The sequence below is a fragment of the Thunnus maccoyii genome, chromosome 10 (genome assembly GCF_910596095.1).
Source record: "Thunnus maccoyii chromosome 10, fThuMac1.1, whole genome shotgun sequence".
NCBI lineage: Eukaryota > Metazoa > Chordata > Actinopteri > Scombriformes > Scombridae > Thunnus > Thunnus maccoyii.
The window spans coordinates 28,645,778-28,666,925 of NC_056542.1; the positions used below are offsets into that span (position 1 = coordinate 28,645,778).

At 40.2% G+C, this 21,148-nt stretch overlaps 2 protein-coding genes across 3 annotated transcripts; both read right to left on the bottom strand.

Moving 5' to 3' along the window:
• Positions 1 to 943: 943 nt before the first annotated feature.
• LOC121905761 (xylose isomerase-like) lies at positions 944 to 5,595 on the bottom strand. Its single transcript, XM_042424263.1, has 14 exons — positions 5,495 to 5,595; positions 4,981 to 5,057; positions 4,820 to 4,892; positions 4,590 to 4,702; positions 4,444 to 4,469; positions 4,059 to 4,196; positions 3,572 to 3,681; positions 3,384 to 3,479; positions 3,188 to 3,271; positions 2,983 to 3,109; positions 2,767 to 2,872; positions 1,804 to 1,986; positions 1,644 to 1,718; positions 944 to 1,340 (listed from the first exon to the last, which is right to left on the bottom strand). Exons 1-14 carry the CDS (start codon positions 5,520 to 5,522, stop codon positions 1,257 to 1,259), a joined length of 1,320 nt encoding a protein of 439 aa, XP_042280197.1. The 5' UTR covers positions 5,523 to 5,595; the 3' UTR covers positions 944 to 1,256.
• A 598-nt stretch (positions 5,596 to 6,193) lies between these two features.
• On the bottom strand, positions 6,194 to 20,467 carry rnf144b (ring finger protein 144B). Of its 2 annotated transcripts, none has more exons than XM_042425288.1 (8): positions 20,075 to 20,467; positions 16,801 to 17,068; positions 15,312 to 15,416; positions 14,075 to 14,135; positions 12,109 to 12,322; positions 10,003 to 10,147; positions 9,730 to 9,819; positions 6,194 to 7,571 (listed from the first exon to the last, which is right to left on the bottom strand). In XM_042425288.1, the coding sequence occupies exons 2-8, from the start codon at positions 16,975 to 16,977 to the stop codon at positions 7,407 to 7,409; spliced, it is 957 nt and encodes a 318-aa protein (XP_042281222.1). In that variant the 5' UTR covers positions 16,978 to 17,068; positions 20,075 to 20,467; the 3' UTR covers positions 6,194 to 7,406. The 2 variants fall into 2 exon arrangements, with proteins under 2 accessions (XP_042281222.1, XP_042281223.1); XM_042425289.1 differs by lacking the exon at positions 20,075 to 20,467 and adding an exon at positions 19,187 to 20,044.
• Positions 20,468 to 21,148: the final 681 nt, after the last annotated feature.

Sequence of the window (21,148 nt, forward strand, 5' to 3'; positions counted from 1 at the left end):
TAACCCATACAAACCGGCAGTTCCAACAATCATGTTGCCTAATGTTCTCCGGACAGCAAAAATGGATTATATAATCCCCCTATCAGTGCTGGTCACTCGCTGACATGTAAGATGTGTCTACATCTAACTGAGACGTGTACTTTTCTCTTTACATGCACTTTAATGCACTCTGCTGCTAACTGCTCGTTCTTTTTTGTTTTGTTTTGGTTTCTGTTTCTCTTCTTTTTTTTCTATCCTTTCCGTTGTTGTACTGCTGTGGGCTGGGAGGAACAGCATTTCGTTTTGTTGTGTATGCAAATACACAAGAAGATGACAAACTAATCTTGAATCTTGAATACTGGAGGGAGTTTTCATATATTCAAGACAAGTTAAATGTAGCAAATCAAATAATCAGAATCAGGCTGATGGCAAAAAAGAAAAGATGGAAACATCTCACATATTTATTTTTTCTTCCCCCAAACTAAAAACCTACTGGCTATTAGTTACAGCCTATGACCATATTTTGAATTTAAAAAGCAGTTGAACCAAAAACTTTGATTGTTTCAACACCACAGAACTAGTGTTAGTTAAGGTGGTTATTTTAGGTATAACACCACATGAACTAACTATAGAAATAAACCAAATAGACCAGAATTGCAGCAATGAAACAAATAACTAGGAACTGGTTAAAACCCACTGGATGGAGTAAATGGTTTGAGCATGAGGCTCACAATTACAGTATATACTGTAGACATACAGTATATACTGTATGTGTAATATAGACTTTGGCATGACAAAATAGGGGTTCAGCCTTGGAAATTATGTAATCTAAACTCAAGACATTTTGTGTTCTCTTGCAATACAGTATCAAAAAATGTTTCTGGATATTGATCAGGTTCAATAATTTAGCTAATATTTGAGTAGACTTGTATAAATTGTAAGATAAATGTGATCACTCATCAGCTTCATTGAGAAAATGTGCTTTATTACATAGTTATGTTATGTAACATTAGTTATCAGCTAATACGAATATAGGCTCTCTGTGTATTCTACATACAATGACATAACACTTCATTTCAGTGTTCAGCTTCTCTATTTGTATTGTCTCACTTAGTAAAAAGCCTGCAAGCAAGTGTAATGTCCCAATAGGATTAATAAAGTACTCTATCTAACAGACTGATGTGTTCACCTGTGTTTCACCAGCAATACGAAACAGTATAACAGTTTCTATTCACAGTCAAATTTATAATAAGCAGATACAGGAAGATAATCCTTAATTATATGTAGTGATTAAAGATGGTTTCATATTTTTCTTGCTTCCCTGATGTGACTTTCGGATCACCGTTCTGCTTGATGAAAGCCTGAAATAACAAAACATGGGAATTATTTTCATTTTGGGACCATAGTCTCTCACTTAGATTTCCACTCAGTTCGTTAGACTCATGTATATATAAAGTGGTATTCACAAAGATGGCTGAAAAGTTTTAAGCAGGTCAAAATTGGTAAAAACAAAAACAGTGTGCCTTCAAAATGTTGACAGGATTTGTTCAGGATGTTTTCTATGTATGTATGTTTGTATGTATGTAACATTTAATGATCCCTGTTTGCTCGTTTCCTCACTCATTCTTTCAATCACATTTTGCTGAGCTCATTTGGAGTCTTACCTCCATCTCCTCTAAGGTGGCAGAACCCTCCTCCACTTTCTGTCCAATGCCATGACTGAAGCTTGAGTAGCGCTCCTGTTAAATCACACATAACCAGTCAAAAAAAAACAAAAAACATTGTGTAACTGGTACCTGAATTTAAAGGAGCTACACACAGTACCTTCACCATGCCAGGGATAAGCCCGTCCTCAATGATGCGAACAGCATTTCTGAGTCCTCTTGCGAAGGCGTCCATGGCTCCGATGTGAGCAATGAACAGGTCCTCCAGGTCGGTGGACTCTCTGCGCACCTTAGCATCGAAGTTCAGGCCTCCTGGCTGCAGGCCACCTTGTTCAACGATGGTCTGGAGAAGATTAAACACTGCAGAATAACTCAGTTCCTTCATCACTGTTCTCATGTAAACTCACCTTGTGCAGTTGATTCAGTGCTACTACTGGCATGAGTCACTGCTTCCTCTAACAAACAAAAGATGGTTATCTGTGTGATTATTCATAAGCCAGAGAGTAGCATAACTTATTATTTATATGAACATTAAAGCTGCACCAATCCTCATTTTCAGATTAACAATGGATCAAATTACTATGTGTAATCTAATAGGAGTCACTCAAAGTAACAAACACTTGATTCTGCAGTTCCCCTCAGCTGCACTGGCTGTTTTACTGTCTTTTAGCTTGTTTTGTTTTTTGTTTTCCAGTCTGCAACCCCCTTTCCAGTCACAGAAGGGAGCTATTTTCAATTAAAAAGCTCTGATGAACCTGCTGTGCACTACCTGCCCAGCATCGAACCATAGACAGGTAAAGTTGGAGGCTAGCTAGTGAGTATAGCTAGGGACTACTGGATTTACAGACCATAGGTGAATGGCCAAACAGACGACCCCAGATGAATACTTATGTAACTGCACATGTGCTGGATGTGTAACTAGGCAACTGTTTGCTAACACATTCACCATGAGCTTGTTCTGCTGCCCCCAAGTGACCAAAAATATTACTGCATAATACTGCTTTAACCAATATTAACAATGTTTGCTCATTTTTACCCTTGTCCAATAGTCTTTGTAAAATGTCACCATCACAAACAGTCATCTCCAATAAACTGCTGTTACAAGTGAAAGAAATTAGCTCACCTTCATGACCAAGGTTGTGTTCCTGATGTCCATGGGGAACTGATCTGTGTCCCACCCCAGGTCAGGAGAGCCGGTGTTAGAGTCAACTGAACCCAGCATGCCAAGCCTGTCCACCAGCAAGCAAGGACAATACAGCAACATTTAGGATATGGCAAAGTAAGAGATGTGGCAAAAATGTGACAAAGCAACATTTTGAAAAAAGTTAAGGTGTCTCACGCAGAGGCCATGACAATATCATGTTCGTAGGAGTGTCCTGCCAAGGTGGTGTGGTTGGGCTCGATGTTCAGCTTAAAGTGACTCTCCAGACCATAATGCTTAAGGAATCCTATAACACTCATAGCATCTGTAGAAGAAAACAGTGCATTATTAAAACTGTAAGATAAAAAGCATATTGGTTTTGTTTAAATTTGGGAAACTTTACCATAATCATACTGGTGTTTACAGGGCTCCTTTGGCTTTGGTTCAATTAGAAACTGGCACTTCAAACCAATCTTCTCTTTGTACTCTGGTGACAAATATACAGACATGAAACTGAGCTGTTACACATCCATAATGCAGAACACAGATTGTTCAAAATACAGAGTTGGAATCCATCGCACATTCAAACACACACTTACTGACTGCCATTTTGAAGAAGTTGGCCATGTGCTTCAGTTCAGCAGCGACATCAGTATTATGGATGGAGAGGAAACCCTCCCTTCCTCCCCAAAACACTGAGGAGACATACACACTGATTACAAGGAGGAAGCAACATGGCGATATTGCTTTACATTTAGCTATGGTGACACTATCAAATCACTTGTACCGAAATTTTCTGCACCCAGTTTCTTGGCAACATCCAGCCCCTTCTTGACCTGAGCACCAGCGTAGGCCAGAACATGGCAGTCAGGGTTGGTGGCTGCACCGTTCATGTACCTATAAACATATAATATAAATATACCATATAAATTAGTTGCAATACTTTTTAAACCTACCTACTCCTGTTTTGCACTATAAATAAGGTGGTACATTGCTGTCAAATACAGCCTGTTACAATAAATGTAAATGTTCTCTCAAAATCAACTTCCATCTTGTCTACTCTGTGTAAGCTGTGTAAGTGGCTGGCAAGTGAAATTAAATACAACCAGAATACTGCAATTAATACATAAACCCACTTTCAGATACATGATCACATGCTTAACTTTCACCTAACAGAGCTTTAAGTCTTAATGAGGAGGACCCGTTTGCCCTGGTGAAAGCCCAGCTTAAGAAAAACTACAGCTTCAGCTTTAACATCTGAGTAACACACTGACCTGGGATGAGCAAAGAGGTTGCAGGTTACCCACAGCACCTTGACTCCGGTCTGGCTCTGTAGCTGGAGAGCCAGGTCTGTTATTTCATCCAGATTCCTGTTGGACTCCTCCAGGGTGGATCCCTCAGGAGCCATGTCTCTGTAGGGAACAGAGGGCAGTTAAGGACTAGTCCTCATTAGATTTTGTTACTTAATATATATATTAAATTAGTAGTGGATGTTATTTTACGGGTAGGTAGAGTTAGCAGGGATATTTTTTTCATATTGTCAAGTACTGTAGGGCTAAAAGCAAGAAAATACTGTAAACCTACAGACATAAATAAGCATAAATAGCTGCAATCTTAAAAAAAATCAAAACAAAAAGAAAAAAACATTTGGTCAATTACCTGTCGTGGAATGTGTAATATTTCACCTGTGAAAACAAGAAGAAGTCACAAAGTGAATAAACTGTATATAGTGTAATGTATAATAATATTTACTTTGATCAGCTGTGTGTAGCTGACAGTTTAATTATAAAAGTTAGTTCCCTCACACCAAGCTTGGTGAAAAACTCAAAAGCAGCCCGCAGCCGCTTTTTGGCTGATTCCATGGGAGTCCCTTCATTCCAGGACCGGTGGAGGGTTGGAAACCCAAAAGGATCAGCACCTGAGAACATAAAGAGGTAAACATACAGAAAGACAAAACATGTACCATCTAAAATACTGTTACACAGTAACAGGTGTTAACAGTAGTAGTTAATGTAATGGTCAGGTTTTACAGTACCAGTTCCACAGAAGGAGTGCCAGTAACAGACTGAGAACCTCAGCCAGTCCTCCATCTTCCTCCCCATCAGCACCTGCACAGAGGAACACTGAGCTCTGACAGCCATCACACTTATTATCTATTCAGTCATGTGTGTGTGTGTGTGTGTGTGTCACTCCTACCTCTTCTGCATTGTAATGTTTGAAGCTCAGGACATCTCCTGGTCCAGCACTGGGTAAATAAGGGATTTTGGGAATGCCTGTGCAGTATAAACGTTATGTTCAGTTACTTTAACCGTGTTAGATATTAGAGCACAGAATATAACACTGTGAAATATTATTCCTGAATGAATGTGAATTAATGATTAGTAGTGAACTGATTAGTGTGTGAACTGTTTCAAACTGTGCAAAACGTCTGAGCCATTCATTGCATACAACCTACTGCAGCTGTCACACCACTGACCATATGTGTCAAAGTGGAGAGACTGAAGTAGATCCAGTGTCCTCAACTATACAAACACGTGTTTGGGCAAGTAAATCTATGTGGGTTGTAATTTTGCAGAATTCCAGCACGGCCTTCGTTGTTGCTCGCTGCTCGCTTTCTATCCACAACACACTCACACTCACATACGCGCACACGTACACAGCAGACAGTAGTGTATACAGTACTTTTGAGCACTGAAATACTACAATTTACCCGCAAAGAATTCCTCCTGCGCTGACATGTCTGGATCACAACTTGTACGGTTCCTGCAGGCAGGCTGCAAGTTTGTCCACGTCCTTCCTCCAAAACAATGAGTGCAGTTCCGTCTTCAAACACCAGGTGTCACTGTATCTCTTTAAAACACTGAGGGTTCAGCTACAGCGGGTGCTGCATTTGTAAAGTAGTAATTTTGAGTTTAAAAGATACTATGAAATTAAAGTTCAGTTGCTTTATTTAATGGAGTCGCCCCCATGAGAAAATCTGGTATATTGCCATGTATGTAAAGTATATATCTTAAGTATCTATATCTATAATTTACATTATAGACATATATGTTTTGTCCAGTGTCCAAAACATATAGTTTATGTCAGATATGCTGTATATGTACATATATAGCACATCTATTTCTGAATATAGAAATAATGGCTTATAATGGTTTTTATATATGGTTCATACATTTTTACATGAATTTAACATTTTTTGTATCATAAATGCTGATATACAGTATATATGTATACAATTAATTATGGATATAGGCTAGTGTTATACTGTATATCTTTGTAACAAATAGATCAATATATATATGAGTTATGGATATTGTTACTTATGTTAATTAGATGACCTTCCTGTTCAGAGGTAACAGTGTTAAAACTGCTCCAACATACAGTTAAGTTGGACAAATATACCAAAATATGGATTTTTCTTGTATGTATTTAAAACTGTTATATTTGCTTTCTGTATCAGTAGCAGATGTTTCATTTCTGTGAGTCATTCTCTAAATATTCAGGGGAATATTTATCTCTTCTCATGTCCTTGTTGCAAACACAAAAGTGAAGTTAATGAGCTGTGAAATGATAAATGTCAGCAAACACAAACCACCTGATGCATGTTCAATACAGTATGTTTCTTTCAGGTACAATGGCGCTTTTATAAAATATCTGATGCAGAAACATCAACAGAAAAGTAGAAATGATAACAGGATACCATACACACATAACCCATAAAAACATAGTAACACACTTTAGAAAAGTACACATTATCCTTTAGAGCCTTTGGTCTGGAACATGTTCCAGGTGGAAACAAAAAACATTTGCAGAAGAAAAGTTCTGTGTGCACCATTGAAGCCCTATAATGTTTCATATCAGTACAGAATATACTGCACAGTGCACACATGAAGCCGTTTGCCCTCTCCCCGTTATGAAAGAATGTTTTGCATTGTTTGAGGATTTACAAGCCTGTGTAATCCTGACAGTTGCCCATTTTCATAATGCTAAAATCTTTGCATAAGATAAAGATAGAATGGAAGACAAAACTAATACAACCAAGCACCAGGCACTGTAGAGTGAGGCACTTGAGCACCTGACACCTCTGGTTTGGCATCATGACGTTTGGCACATGAGGGTGGCGTTGAACTGCATGTGTGTATGTGTGTGTGTGTGTGTGTGTGTGTGTGTGTGTGTGTGTGTGAGTGTGTGTGTGTGTGTGTGTGTGTGTGTGTGTGTGTGTGTGAGAGAGAGAGGTGGGTGATAACAAAGGCCCCGTCCAGGAAAATCCCCACAGGCGCTGCCTTCTCCTTGCTACCTGTTGTGCATATGAAAACACCTAGATACGTGACTTACATTCATTCACCACATATTTACACTTCCACCATATATAGTACATACTCTTGTAATTCAAGAGGGATTTTCAAGCAGCTCTCTCACTGAGTCTGTAAATGCTGATACCGACGACATTACTGAACCACTGTAAGACCTCTGGTCTGTCGAGTCACGAAAAAGTACTCCATTGTTGCGTAAGTGTATTCTTTTCCACCATGTAGCACTTGCACTTTGTTGGTTTACTTGGACCCTCCAGCTACGCAAAGCCGGTGAAGTGATCCTGGGCTGGGCTGATGAGAGGGAGACCGCTATGATGTAGAGGAGTCTGGCTGGCTGAGATCCTTCTTCCTCTTTTTCTTCTTCTTCCCTCTGCAGGGCTTGCAGACGCAACACAGAATGCAGGGCGAGGCCAGCAGGAGGAGCGGGGAGGTCACCAGCACGATGATGCTGACCCCCACCAGGATTCCCACCACCTGAGAGACAACACAGCAACATCTTGAATAGCTGGCAGACTGATTGATAAACTACAATCTTTTCAAATAGATAACAAGGACACCAGTTGTCAAATAAAAGGTGGTAAAGTATGTGTAGCATTTCAACACCAAAACAAAATTACTGTACTCTTTTTGAGAATTTATTAGTATAATATTTTTAAATTCTTATTCAAAACATTTGTTTTTGTCAAGAAATCCCCTGAAAAGGCCCAAATCAACATTGTGGGATTGTGACTTCCCTATCCTGTCTGTGGCACTCTGCCACAAAACCACTGGTTCCTACTGAAGATGAAAATCTTTATTTAAACAGCTCATAAATATATTATTTAATTTTTAAAAGGGGCTCAGTCATTTCCCCAAAGTAGCTGAGCACTGTAGTTTTTAGCAATCATTACTCAAAAAGGAGTAAATTGTACATTTGGTGGGGACTATTTTCAGCTGCGTATTAAAACATTTGGTGCACTAGTGTGTATTTTCAGTAATGGGAGTCAAAATAAACTGTGTGTTCATGGTAATGAAGGCTGATGACTGTGGCTCATACACAATACTTGTTAGTGTCAGTGTTGGTTTCTATCTTTTCATGAGATTTTTTGTCTATAACATTGCTGCCCTGTCTTCCAAAACCTTTCATGGGCTCAGAAAAACAGTTCTGTTTTCAGCTGTGTGACAATGAGTTTTTCAGATAATTCAAATGATTTTAAAATAATTTCCTGAGCCTAAGAAATTGGAAAATGTTCCAAACATATAAAGGAACACTTATTCATCCAGTTTACCCTGAAAATGACTTGCTGAGTATACTGACAGCCTGTACTGGCCTTACAGTGCATTTTATGTGAGCCACTATGGTAGATTTTGCAGGAAATCCACTGTAGTTCTTTATAGTATCACAACAGATCGCTTTATAGAGCAAAAAGGGAAGAAAGCGCTGTTCTTCTAGTGCAAATGTAGCTAAAGCTTCCTGTTAAAAACAGTAACATTTGGTGGGAAAAGCTGACAGGGAAATCGTAAACAAGCAACTTCTTGTTTGAGACAGTAGGGTTAATGGGTTCATCAACAATACCATTAGCAATACAACCATGTCAGTAAAGTAATTATGCCAAGATATTACTATTGATTTATGTTTCTAATTGTATATTATGTAGTTATACACAATTTGGCCAAAAGTATATGGACAAATTTGTACCCATACCTTTGTGTCACATCATTTCAAATCTAAATTTATAAAATGTACACTACAAACACAGTAAACAGTGCACTTTGATTTATGTACTGTCACAACAGCAGTGTTTGCATGCTGCTCATAGTTACAGTGGAAGAGGAATTTGTGACAAGCAGATTGTAAAAGGTATAGGACCTGTTAGGCAAGGGTGTAACTGAGTCCGTCATGAGTTGTTTTGCAAGGAACAACTATGCTGTTGTACTTCCACTCTCCAGACACTTTGTAACACAGTCCAACCAAGACGCAATCAGGAGGCTGACTGCAAGCTTGATACTAATCATGTGATAATGGCATCAGACTTGGGAAAGTAGAAAGAAAGTTGGCTTTACGGCCAATTGTAATAGTTCTGTTGAACGGACAACGTCATTTCAGGGCAGGAATTTGAGATTAGTGCTGGGATTAGCTCAGCTTAATGTCTGATAAAGGACTATTGGGGCACAGAGCTAGAAAACAACAAACCACGAACAACATGCTGACTCAGACTGTTGGTTTTTAAAGGGAAATTCAGCAATAAATGTAGCTGCTGATAAACAGAACAAAGCTCGTGTCTGACGGTAAATGAGAACTGAATTACTTGACATACTCATGTCAGTTTTTATTTAAATTTTCAATAAGGGAAGTGTGCGGGGATGGTGGTTTTACTGTCCTGCGTAGGAGGTTGCTGTAATGTCCTCAGTGCAGAGTATTTCAACAGCGACTAACTGCGTTGACAGCCGAACAGAGCTGATGGGATGGAGTCCAAAATCTTTAACTTCCACTCCTGGTAGCGTGATGGCACAGCTTTAACTAAACCCATGGAATAAACTACCGCTCATGGATGGGTGTCTCTGCGAGCTAATTCATTCAGACAATGAGAGCGTCACCACAACCCTAAAATGAATACCGTAGTCTGGTCTGCTGTCTACTGTCTGGCCTCACCTGCGTTCTGTTCCACATAACTGAGGCCCTGGAGTGGCCAAGCTTGTTTCTGCATGGTCCCTTATCGTAATGCCTCAGGAAGATATCACCCTGCAATTACAAAAGGCACATGTTAAGACAAGAAATCTACTATCATGTAATCACCAAGGTTCTTCAAACACAAACTAAAAGTTAGTGACGCAGCAGCTGAGATGTTGTGAATGTACTTGGCTATAAAATACTTCTTATCAGGTGGAGAGGGAATATAGTAATTTTTCAAGCATGGGGACTCACATCCAGATTCTGCAGACAGTACCAGCAGAAGGTGTGTTTGCAGCTCTTACACAGCATCTGCGCACAGCCTTGGTTCCTCTCGATGTAGATACCACACATAGGGCACTGCTTGATGGGCATGTCAGAGTTGCTGTCGGAGCGGACCCTGTGGATGGATGGAGGGGGGAAGACACAGGAGGTATAAGGCATGCAGTTAATGGGGGCACGAAGACCTCAAGGGTCTCCAGGCAAAGTGTGAAATGTTTATTTAGCAGCAGAGTGAAGGGTCAGTATTCACTTGGAATTGGGTTAATTATTTTGGGAGTCATAGGTATGAGGGAGATATTCTGTAAGTACAATACAGGGCAGCTAACTTTGACTGACTGCAGTTTGATACTGGGCAAGCTAGTCTAGAGTGGGTTTATCAGAGTTTGAACAGCTGCCTGCTATGGCTGGAAACAAGGTTGATGAGAGCGGTGAGAGTGGAACTGCAGAGTTGGGGTGTAATTCTCTGTAGGTTCAGCACCACAAACGACTCCTTTCATATTATAAATAGTCATTTCATCCATTGTTAATATAAAAATATTGATTAGAGCAGCTTTAAATTAGACATTTTTAGCAGTGTGATTCCAGACCTCTAAATTCATGCACATATCTCAGATTTAATTCAGCAATCCAAATAGGTCGGGTGTTGTGCTCATTGGTAGCTGATTCCCTGGTTGGAAAAACATCCGAGCCAATCAGAGCTTTGTACGCAGGATTAAGAATAGCAACGTCATCTTTTTCTGCTAAAGCCGGAAAAACAGCGACAGGACGTGACTGACACAGCTACACAAAAATTGACTTACAGAAATATTTCTTCTACCAACGTAAAAAACGTTTAAGGAATAGTTTGACAATTTGTGAAATACACTTCGATTCGATGACGTTTAATAACTGACATTTCATAACTTGGTGTTTTTAAAGTATGTATGGATTAGATTGTCTGAATTAAACTTGATACATTACGTGTTAAGTGGGCTTTAAAAGTGCTGGTAGACAGGACTTTTTTTTTAAAAACTTTATTTAAAAAGTTTCCCCCTGTTTACAGTCTTTCTGCTCAGCTAAACTAATCACTGCTGATTCTAGCTTCTTATTTAACACACAGACATGAGAGTGAAATTAACCTTCTCATCTAACTCTCAGCAAGAAATAAAATATGCGTTTTTCCCAAAATGTCAAACTATTCCTGAAACTAAAGGTAACAGCTCCTAGCAACTCGCTTTTTTGGTTGCACTGGAGGACTTCAGTATTTCAAGGACAATGTGGTTGATCACTAAACCCGCAGGCCGAAGCAAATATATATCATGCTCTCAAACTAAGATCAGGTTGATTTGCCTTCATTCTTGTCACGCCTGCTCCATCACACACTCCATCCAACACACTGCAGAGACCACTGCTTCACTGCAGTGCACAGGCTCCTTCTGTACAGTGAACTAGCTGGCTTGGTGCCCATCCTCCTCCCTTTGGCACTGAGACAATGGAATTCCAATATAACTCAGCAGCTCCCAATGACATCAGTCAGTCTGGCAGAGCCACAGCTCGGAGCAGCACAGTAATGTAGCTGTACAACAGGGAGTACACAGAGGGCACTTCTGAGGAAGACTATGCTATTAATCCTGAAATAATGTTTTCATTCAGCTCACGGTCACTAGTGGGAGAGCTACACATCACTTAAATTATCCAGTAAATGTACTGTACAACAACAATAACTTTCCTTTCCTGTCATTGTAATGATTATTATACTGTTGGGTCTTTCTACTTTAACATGAAACTTTCCTTAACAATTGAAATAATGTAGTTGATTCCGATTAACAGTTAAAAGAAACAGACACATTTGGAAAAAAATGTATCCACATTGATGGTTACAGTTTAAACTGAGACTTGAATAGTCAATAAAGCACAGTAATCTAATCAGGGTTAAGTTACCATTTTGTTTACAGCAGTAACAAGTGTTTCTTTGTGGACTCCTCAATGTCCTGAACTAACACGCTCATCTCGCTTTCAGCACAGTATCCTTTTCAAAGTACGGCTCAGACTCTGTGGCTGCAGGGAGCGGGCGGCTGACCAAACGACCGGCTGACTGACCTGCTTTCATGAGAGGGCGAGGGTGACATCATTGGCTGGCGCTCGGGGCAGGTATGGCCGTCCTGCCAGGGCCCTCTGCACCCGGAGCAGAAGATGGTGTGACAGGTCTGGCAGGACACAGCGGAGGGCTGGCCCTCAGTGCTCGGCTGCACACTGCACACCGCCTGGCATTCAACCACCGGGCACCAGGCTTTACTGGGGTCCAACTTCACTCCTGCAGAAAACAACAGGGGATGTGTGATTATTCTTTTATGAAGCAGACATCAAGGAGCAGAGGTGAACTAAATAAAATGCATGTTTTAGTGTTCTCTGTAGACAAGTGATACAAAGTGCAGCTGAGGATGATGGGAATGCCATTATTTTTGCAGGTATTTGGTCATAAACCAAAGTATTTCACAAACTGAATTTTTAAGCTAAACTAATCCATCCAATATTTGTCAAGATATTTCAGTCTGGACCAAAGTGGTGCACTGACCGACCGACATTGCATCCCCAGAGCCAAAGCTGGACATGGCTACATCTAACAAATATACTGTTGTCATATTTAATGGGCTATCTGTGAAGGCCCACAGCCTTAAAGGACAGGGTCACAATTTTTCAAGTCTGTCTTACAACAGTAAGGTGTCCTGATGAACACTGAAGTAGGTTTTTCTTGCAGTAATCATTCCTCCTGTTCATACTGACTATTAGAAAATCCCTTCATAATGCAGTTACAATGTAAGTGATGGGGGACAGAATCCACAGTCCTTCTGTGCAAAAATGTATTTAAAAGTTTATCTGAAGCTGATATGAAGCTTCAGTCGTCCAAATGAGTCAAATCAAGTAGATATCTTTCAACATTACAGTCTTTTTAGTGCCAAAGTCTCTTTTTGTTTCTATACTTCCACCGCAGCTCAACAGGGAAACACTGTCTAAGGAAACACAAAGAGGGAATTTGATGCTAAAAAGACTGTAAATGTGGCAGATATCCACTTGATATGACTAACTCAGTCTCCCGAAGCCTCATATAAGCTTCACATCAACTTTTAAATGCATTTTTGCTCAAAATGACTGTGTGGACACACTGTGGATTTTGTCCCTCATCATTTACATTAAAAGCACATTTGAAGGGGATCTTTTAATAGCCGGTATGAACATGAGGAATGATTACAGTGAGGAAAACCTCTTTCACTGTTCATATGGACACCTGACTGTTGTTTTAAGACACACTTGAAAAAATGTGAACCTGTCCTTTAGGAAGTTTGCAAAAGCCGAAGGATAAAGTTTAAACTGCTTATGAAAAATTTGAATGTTTCACAACCAAAACAAAAACTATCTCTCATGAGCTGACTCAGATCACCAGCTCATAATTTGATTATGAATCATAACAGGAGGGAAGCTCTGTTACAAAACAGCTTGCACTTTGCACCTCATAATACATCCTGTATTATGAGTCTCATGATTTATGGCCAGAGTAAACAATATCCATTATTGGCTTCACAACGTATCGTTACTGTGCAAATGGAAAAGACCAATATAGCTACAAGGCAAACTAACCTCAGTTTGCAATTTGTAAATGTCAACAGTAAGTTATTTCAGTGATTCTCTTTCTGTTGCAGTGCAAGACAAAGTCAAGCATTTCCACAGCCCATGGTATAATCAGTTACACATAGGTTATACAATGTATTAGCACAAAAACCCTCATTACTTCAGTTTTATCAGAGTAGTAACATGGACTTCTTGTAGCATTTGTTGTTGAATTTCCTGCTGTGACTGAAGGTATTAAAGCCAGAGTATCAGTAACCTCCTGGGTGACACTGGACCATAGCAGAACAGGAAAAAATGGAAACAGGCCCCACAATATCCCTGGCATGTGAAGCTCAGCACTCTGGGGGGCTGCTTACTGTAATACCTCCAGCTGATGTGCAACCTGAAATAGCCCACTGCCTGTCAACAGTCATCAGCATGCTAATGCAACAATACCCACCTCTCTCAAACGTCAGGCGCTGATACAGCTCCACCTGATCTGCTGGGGCCAAGCCAGCTATCTAGAAATCACAGAGCACACAGAAAGGGGCTTTAGTCATGTTTCATACACTCAGAGCTTTGACATAGATTTGTGAACATGCATTGATATAGACATCCCAGGTAAGACAAGCAAGTATTTTTTTTTATAAGTTTTTATTTTGGGTAAATGCAAGATGGAAGCGAGGCTGTTAAGTGTGGCTTCCGAGAAGTCCATGCTTCAAAGATCAACTAGGATCAAAAGGTCACCTCGCAACTACAATTTGCTGCATTATCTCCAAGACAACAAAGTAGTCAGTAAAGAGCCAGTGAGAGAGAAATTGGACTAAAGGCAACATTTTTATCAGACAAGGCTGCAAAACAGCAATCAAACTGCAATAGAGAACTACTATAACTAACTAGAATAAGATACGGAGCAAGGTGATGTCTAGATTCATTCCACAAAAAAGATGTTGCAAAGGTTTTCTAAGACCAACACTAGCTTACAGTTGGATAAAATGATTAACATTTTAAAGAACAATAAGCTGTAGGAAATTATTACTTTTCCATTCCAATCTTGCAAATGTAGCACAGACAAAGATAACTGTGCTGGGAATTTTGCAGTGCATATCTTCTGCCGTCATTTAACTACTAATTAATGGGGATGAAAATTCTTCAATTAAATTGATTCTAATTGAGATGGAAGGCCAATAAGCAGTAGTTAAAGAGACTTTTCTTTATGTATTAGTGTTCAGAAAAGAAAAAAAAACGAAAATGAGGAACTGAGGAGCAGAATTTCCATTTGATTTGTAAATCAGCAGTTTATATTTCCTTGACGTGCTCACGGTTCATGAATGTCTGACAGCTCATGGTGTTTCACTTTTTGTCTGACAGCTCAAATTACCTCATGTCACTCTTCACATACATAAGCAACAAGAAATTCCTCTGAAATGTCATTTAGGGTGAATGTGAAGGATTTTCACAACAATTAACCTTTGAAGTTTTCTTGCAGAACTTTGGCCTGGAGACAAAGTGTTGGAGCCAGCAACTTAGAAGTTCAAGGAATTTTCCAAAAAATCATGTTTACCTAAAACAGGATTTTAGTTGATTACATGTTTGTGCATCAACACTATATTTGTGTTTTATGGACTCATGAAGCCTACTTGCTTTTTTTGGTTTCCCTCATGACCTACATATCATTGATTTTTAACAGGGCATACCTCAGAGTCCAGTAGCACTCCAGTCTTCTGGCAGGCCATATCTGGGCAGGTGATGGGTGCCCCCCCACCCTCGATGATGGCCAGCTGAACATACTGCTGCAGACACTGGAGAGGGAAACACCACAGTAGCATTAGTCCACATACTGAGTAAAGCAGGCTGATTTCTTTTTTTCACAAATGTCATGCAAAAAACACACAATATAATCATACATCTTTACAGTCCCACCAGGGTGAAAAATAATACAGAACACAAAATACATTCAAGCATGACAAACTACTCAAGACAAATGCAATGAAGGCATGGAAAACAGAGAAAAATATGAGCTATTGCACAAACTGAATTCCACATAAACATGAGTTCCTTATCAGCATTCACACGTCAAAAGTCATATGTTGCCTCAGCTGCGAAATATAGAAGGGTAGGAGGAACTAAGTAACATTGCGTAAAGGCAGACAGTTTTAAAGAACAGAAAATAAAAACACTTAAATGTCACTTTTCACTGGAAGATGAAAAACAAGTATTTTAGGCTCACTTGTACATTCAAACTTCTGCTAATCATGTGCTTTCTAGTAAAGCATGGTGTATAGTACTGTTCATCCAACCGAGCTGGAATTTTAAAAAAACACAAACAACAGTCATTGCTCTTGAACCAGACTGGAGGAGATATTTCAGGTTTGTACAGTGAGGTCCAACTGATAAGCAGGGTTTACGGTATCCTTCTTCCCCGTGACACTGTATGTGTATGTGTGTTTGTGTTTTATCTGTGTGACCTTGTGCATGCAACACTGACAACTTAGCTTGCTTGGGAAGAGATTAACACCTGCCACTATCTGGCAACCTCTCTGTATCAGGGCATAACACCAACATCTCAGTTTCGATGCACCAGGCAAGCACGTATTCAACAGGAGCAGTTTAGTGGCAAACCTGTATACTAGTGATAGCGGCCCTTTGTTCATAAAAGGACTAATCAAACTCAGTGAGTTTTTGAGCATCAGTTTTGTTTACAAGCTGTCATGAAAAATTATCAGCAGCAACAATAAATCACAAAAAAAGTATGGTCTGTGTTGAAACCACTTCATTGCACAAAAGCTGTAAGACGCAGCGTTTGCCAATAAAAGGAGCTATTTAAAGATCTTATAGCAGGAAGTGGTGCTGCAATAAAGAAGACTATCCCATTCCAAGTAATTTAAACACTGGAGATTTGCCTAAATTGCCCAAAGAAAATTTTGTGTTGGATCACTTTTGTGAAATCCTCACTGCCCACACAAAGTGACTAACAGCATTAGCAATATGAGTATAAAGGATAAACTTACATTTTCTAGTAAAACTAAATATATCCTGGAGAATTTCTGATTCAGATTTGATCTTGTAACAGCTCATGTTTCTTGAGGAAGTGTCCTTAAGCAAGAACTGTTAAAAAAAAACACTTGGCGCATAAGCTACTGTATATGTCCAGAAACAATACTGGATACATTCATCTCTACTTACTGCTGTGCAGAAGACACAGTTGCATCTCTGCAGTTCCCTGGTAGCTGCAGATGGCTGCTCGCTGAGGCATAGCTTGCAGAAGATCTCGGGACCTGGTTGGGGGTTATCGCTGGCCTCAGGGGTCCCCAGCGCCGAATCCCCAGCTTCCCGGCTGAGCGTGGGACTTCTGCCGGCCATGGCCGGGCGAGGCAGGGAGGGAAGGAGGGAGGAATCAGGCGGCTTCTAGCCCTTCTGCTGGGGACGGAGGGGAGCTACAGCCTCCATGTTCCTGAAAGGTTCAGCAGAAACAGCACTGATCTGTATCAGGCATAACACTTCCCCTTTTATTACAGTTCACACAGCCACTACTAGGCCTTCTGACAACACTGCAACCTGTTTCTGACACCTGTCATCCATTCTGTTAACCCGGAACACCAACTCTGATGACTTCAGCTTTCTCTGATGCAACACTATCATTGTCTTGCAACCTGAGACATGAATTAGTCACTGTTTGAAGCTGTGTGGTGCATGAAGTAAAATATAATTATGTGTTATTACTGCAGTATTATTGATTAGTCATCATGTCTGTTGTTTCTCCATAAATGGCTGTCATTTCCAAGGCCAAAGTCCAAGGTCTGTGTTTACCAAGCCTACAGTTATTGACCATCTCCTCTCTCATTCTGACAGGAAGAATTGATTGTTGATCATTTGAAACATGGTAAATAACTTGTGTAGCTACAGTCAATTGAAACTATTTTGTTTGAAGATAATGTTAACATCAAGCAAATTTACAGATCTAAACACAAAGTACAGCACATGTACAGCTGATTATATTTAGTGTTTAGTCATAAATCAAAATATGTTTTTATAATTCATCCTAAGGGGGATATGAATGTGTGTATGGCAATCCATCCAATAACTGTTGAGAAATGTCACTGAAAGCCACAAATATCAACTTCATGGTGGCGTTACAGAAGAATCATTAGGATTCAACCTCTGGTAACCATGAATGTCTGAAACAGATTTTGTGCCAATCCATCTATTTGATGGACTGTAGAGATATTTCACAGGATAAGAGAAAACTTCAGAAACTGCTGAGGTAAAGGCAGGGGATCACCAAAGTCTCTACAGTTCATCCTCTGGAGACCATGAATGTCTGTACCACATTTCATGGCAAACCATCCCATAGTTGTTGCGATATAACAGTTTGGATCAGAGTATTTGACTGACCAACAGGCTGACATCCATAGAGTCATGCAGCTAGCATGGCTAAAACAAAAAAGGTATATTACACAAAAGCTGTTTAATTACAGCATCAAAGCACAAATGCTATCTGTTGGTTATCGGACATTATGTACCAGTTACATATTTTAGGACAGCAGGGCAAATGTAGGTGGATAATATGGGCATAATCTGGTGTTAAAAGGAACTGAAGACACCAAACCCAAAAAAAATCATCCCTTTGGTTCTGCCCAATCCCAAAATGCATGAGGAATAATAACCATAATCTGGGATTTGCCTTTAATCCTGTAGATAACAGTGGTTGGACACAGAACAGGGTCACACAGGAAACGGTGGCGTTAAAAACACACTCTGCAGCCTGAGTGGCTGTTGAAATCACACATTATCCCACACACAATGTACTCTAATTCAGCAGGCTGTTAAAGTTGGCAGGAAACTTTGGAGCAGCTCAATCAATACAGCCACCACCAACACCACCACTGTCCTAAATTTTTCAGTGAGTGCTCTTTTATTATGTGCTATCGATCAGCGGCGGCATACATACAGATCATTGATAGTGGAGCTGATTGTAGCAACGCTCAGTGGTGTTTCTGCACAGTCATGATGTATCCTCCTGCACTGCTTTTAGACAGGCTGCAGTCATCATCCCACGATGCTGCCAGCCTGTGCCGTCCTGCCCGAGCATAACCAGCCCCATGGACTTGCATGAGAAAATAACAGGTTTCTACTAAGCTAGCTTTTCCTGCGTGGCAACTCCAATATGTATTTAATAATGCAGTCAAGCCTATCATCCTGGAACAACTTTCGAATTCAGAGGAACTCGTGATTACTTACGTAACTGTCTGTCAATATATTAGGCCATAAAAGTGTTTTCATCTTAGAACAAAAAAAACCCCAATGTGTTATCCACCTTTGATACAACAGATATGAGGCAGTTTGATTGACTATTAACCACAGCGCTTATCAATACTTTATGGTTCCCTGATTCTAATGAAGCATCGTGATCCGATTTGTTTGCATGGATGAGTTTGGAGGATTTGACTTTCAGAAGCATCTCCTCCCTGATTATATGCAATTGTGGGACAAAATTTCAATAAATTCCATGTCAATTCAAAATGCTTGCAACCGTAAGCTTCAATCCAAAGATATTAGTATCAGTACTGACCTCCAAAAGTCCAGACTGACTGCAGTCCCTGCCACTGAAAAGCAATTAAGCTGAGAGTCCACATACAAACTTGAATTTCCAGTGTTAGAGCTATTCATTAATCAAAACGCCCTTGTTTGCTAAGTTCTTTAAGGTGTGGAGCTGGCCATTCAGTCATTAGTAGTCCTCACGGATCAAGGTCTTGGTGGTATTCCAGCCACTGGGGATCAAAGCATCATTGTTGACCAGGGAGGCAGAAACGGAAAACCAGATCTGCCCGGTGAAAAGCTGCTGCTGCTTTACACAGACGGCCACTGTGTTGGAGGGAGGCAGCTGGGACTGTGTGCTCGTGGAGTGTGTAGCAGAATTTATATGGCATCATTTATACAGCTGCAATCACTGCCTGTCTGTCTTTCTGGCCAAATAAGTAACCTGTGTGTTTTTGGGGCAAGAGAGCCTGAAACAAGAGCACATAAAGCTGAAACATACAAATCTGATAAAAACTGATAAGGTTGGAAAACCTGCATCTACTGTAGCCTGCATCAGGATATCCAGACTCAGTGTGGTGGATATTAAAATTGATTTTAAGGTATTATCCCTATTCCTTAAAAAAAGACTGCCAGTTTGCATTCTTTCACAGTAATCATGGAGTTAATGGAAGGTTATTTTCCATAATAGAATAAGAGGGTAATACATCTGTTACAGTGCATTCAACCAGACCACACATGAAATTTGACACATCTGCATCACCCTCCAAGGTTGCATACTCACATAGGTCAAAATTCAAATACTGACGCATTTACAGTACCGACTCACACTATTTCATACACGGCTTTGGCAGAGCAGCGTCTCCGTGAAGTGATGCAGACAAAAGCCGGATGAGCAGAGGACACACAGAGCGAAACCTACCTTGCCTGTGGACCACTGGGTGTAGGAGCTGCCTGAGTCCAGATCCACAGCCGCAGTGCTCTCACTGTGGCACAGACACATGTGTTGTTACAGTCTGCTGTTCTAACAAGCGCTGCTGCCAACGCCTAATGCCGCTGCCGCCCCGCTGCCGCCTCTCTCACACACGCATAACATGTTTAAACGTCCTGCTGCTCGCTCCGCGTGTGTGTGTGTGTGTGTGTGTGTGTGTGTGTGTGTGTGTGTGTGTGTGTGTGTGTGTCTGTGCGTGTGTGTGTGTGTGTGTGTGTGTTGTTTCCATCCAGGAAGCTGTGACTCGTCTCTGCTGATGTCCACTGTTGACTGCTCCTGCTGGTTATTTTACGATGTTCGTGCTGCTTTCAGGTGCAGTCGGAAAAACGGATGCCAGGCCATGAGCTGCACAGGAACGAGAATTAGGCTATAAACACCCAATGATGGAATGTATTTAAGTACATTTACTCAAATACTAGTACAAATTTGAGGCACTTGGTACAAATTTTAGGCACTTGTACTTAACTCAAGTATAAAATGTTATTTTCCAATTCTACCCCTCTACATTTCAGATTGAGATATTGTGCTTTTTACCTTACTACATTTATCTGACAAATAGTTATTTTCCAGATTATAGATTTCAAATTTTAAAAAACAGAAGATAAATGTATAAAATACAATGTATTGTTGAAGATTAAACCAATTTCCCCCGGATTTTTTGGCTTGTTACTCCTTAAAAGCAGTGTCTGCTTAGAGCCCCTCATCACATTTCAGATGTCTGTGAGTTGTTAGCAGTTCCACTTAAGACACATTTCTCAGATGGTTTCATTTAAATAACTGTTCAAAGCCCAAACTCTCCAATATCTCACAAAAAACAAAAATTCGAGCATATCCCTCATCAAAAAGGTGTAGCAAAACTTTTTTCTCCTTTCCTACCCTATTAATCAAATTCAAATTCAAATAAACTGGCATGAAGATGAATTACATCATCTCACATGACGACCCCTTATATTTATCTTGTGACCTTTTCACTGGGCCGGACTTCAAAAGAAGTCTTCAAAAGAC

Coding starts and splice junctions, on each gene's coding strand:
- LOC121905761 (XM_042424263.1), bottom strand. CDS start 5,522: ATGTCAGCGCAGGAGGAATTCTTTGCGG. Junction 4,703..4,819: donor GCACTCCTTCTGTGGAACTG/GTACTGTAAAAC, acceptor TTATGTTCTCAG/GTGCTGATCCTTTTGGGTTT. Junction 3,682..4,058: donor AACCTCTTTGCTCATCCCAG/GTCAGTGTGTTA, acceptor ATATGTTTATAG/GTACATGAACGGTGCAGCCA.
- rnf144b (XM_042425288.1), bottom strand. CDS start 16,977: ATGGCCGGCAGAAGTCCCACGCTCAGCCGGGAAGCTGGGGATTCGGCG. Junction 15,417..16,800: donor ACTGTGTCTTCTGCACAGCA/GTAAGTAGAGAT, acceptor TTCCCTCTCCAG/TGTCTGCAGCAGTATGTTCA. Junction 7,572..9,729: donor TTATGTGGAACAGAACGCAG/GTGAGGCCAGAC, acceptor GTTGTCTCTCAG/GTGGTGGGAATCCTGGTGGG.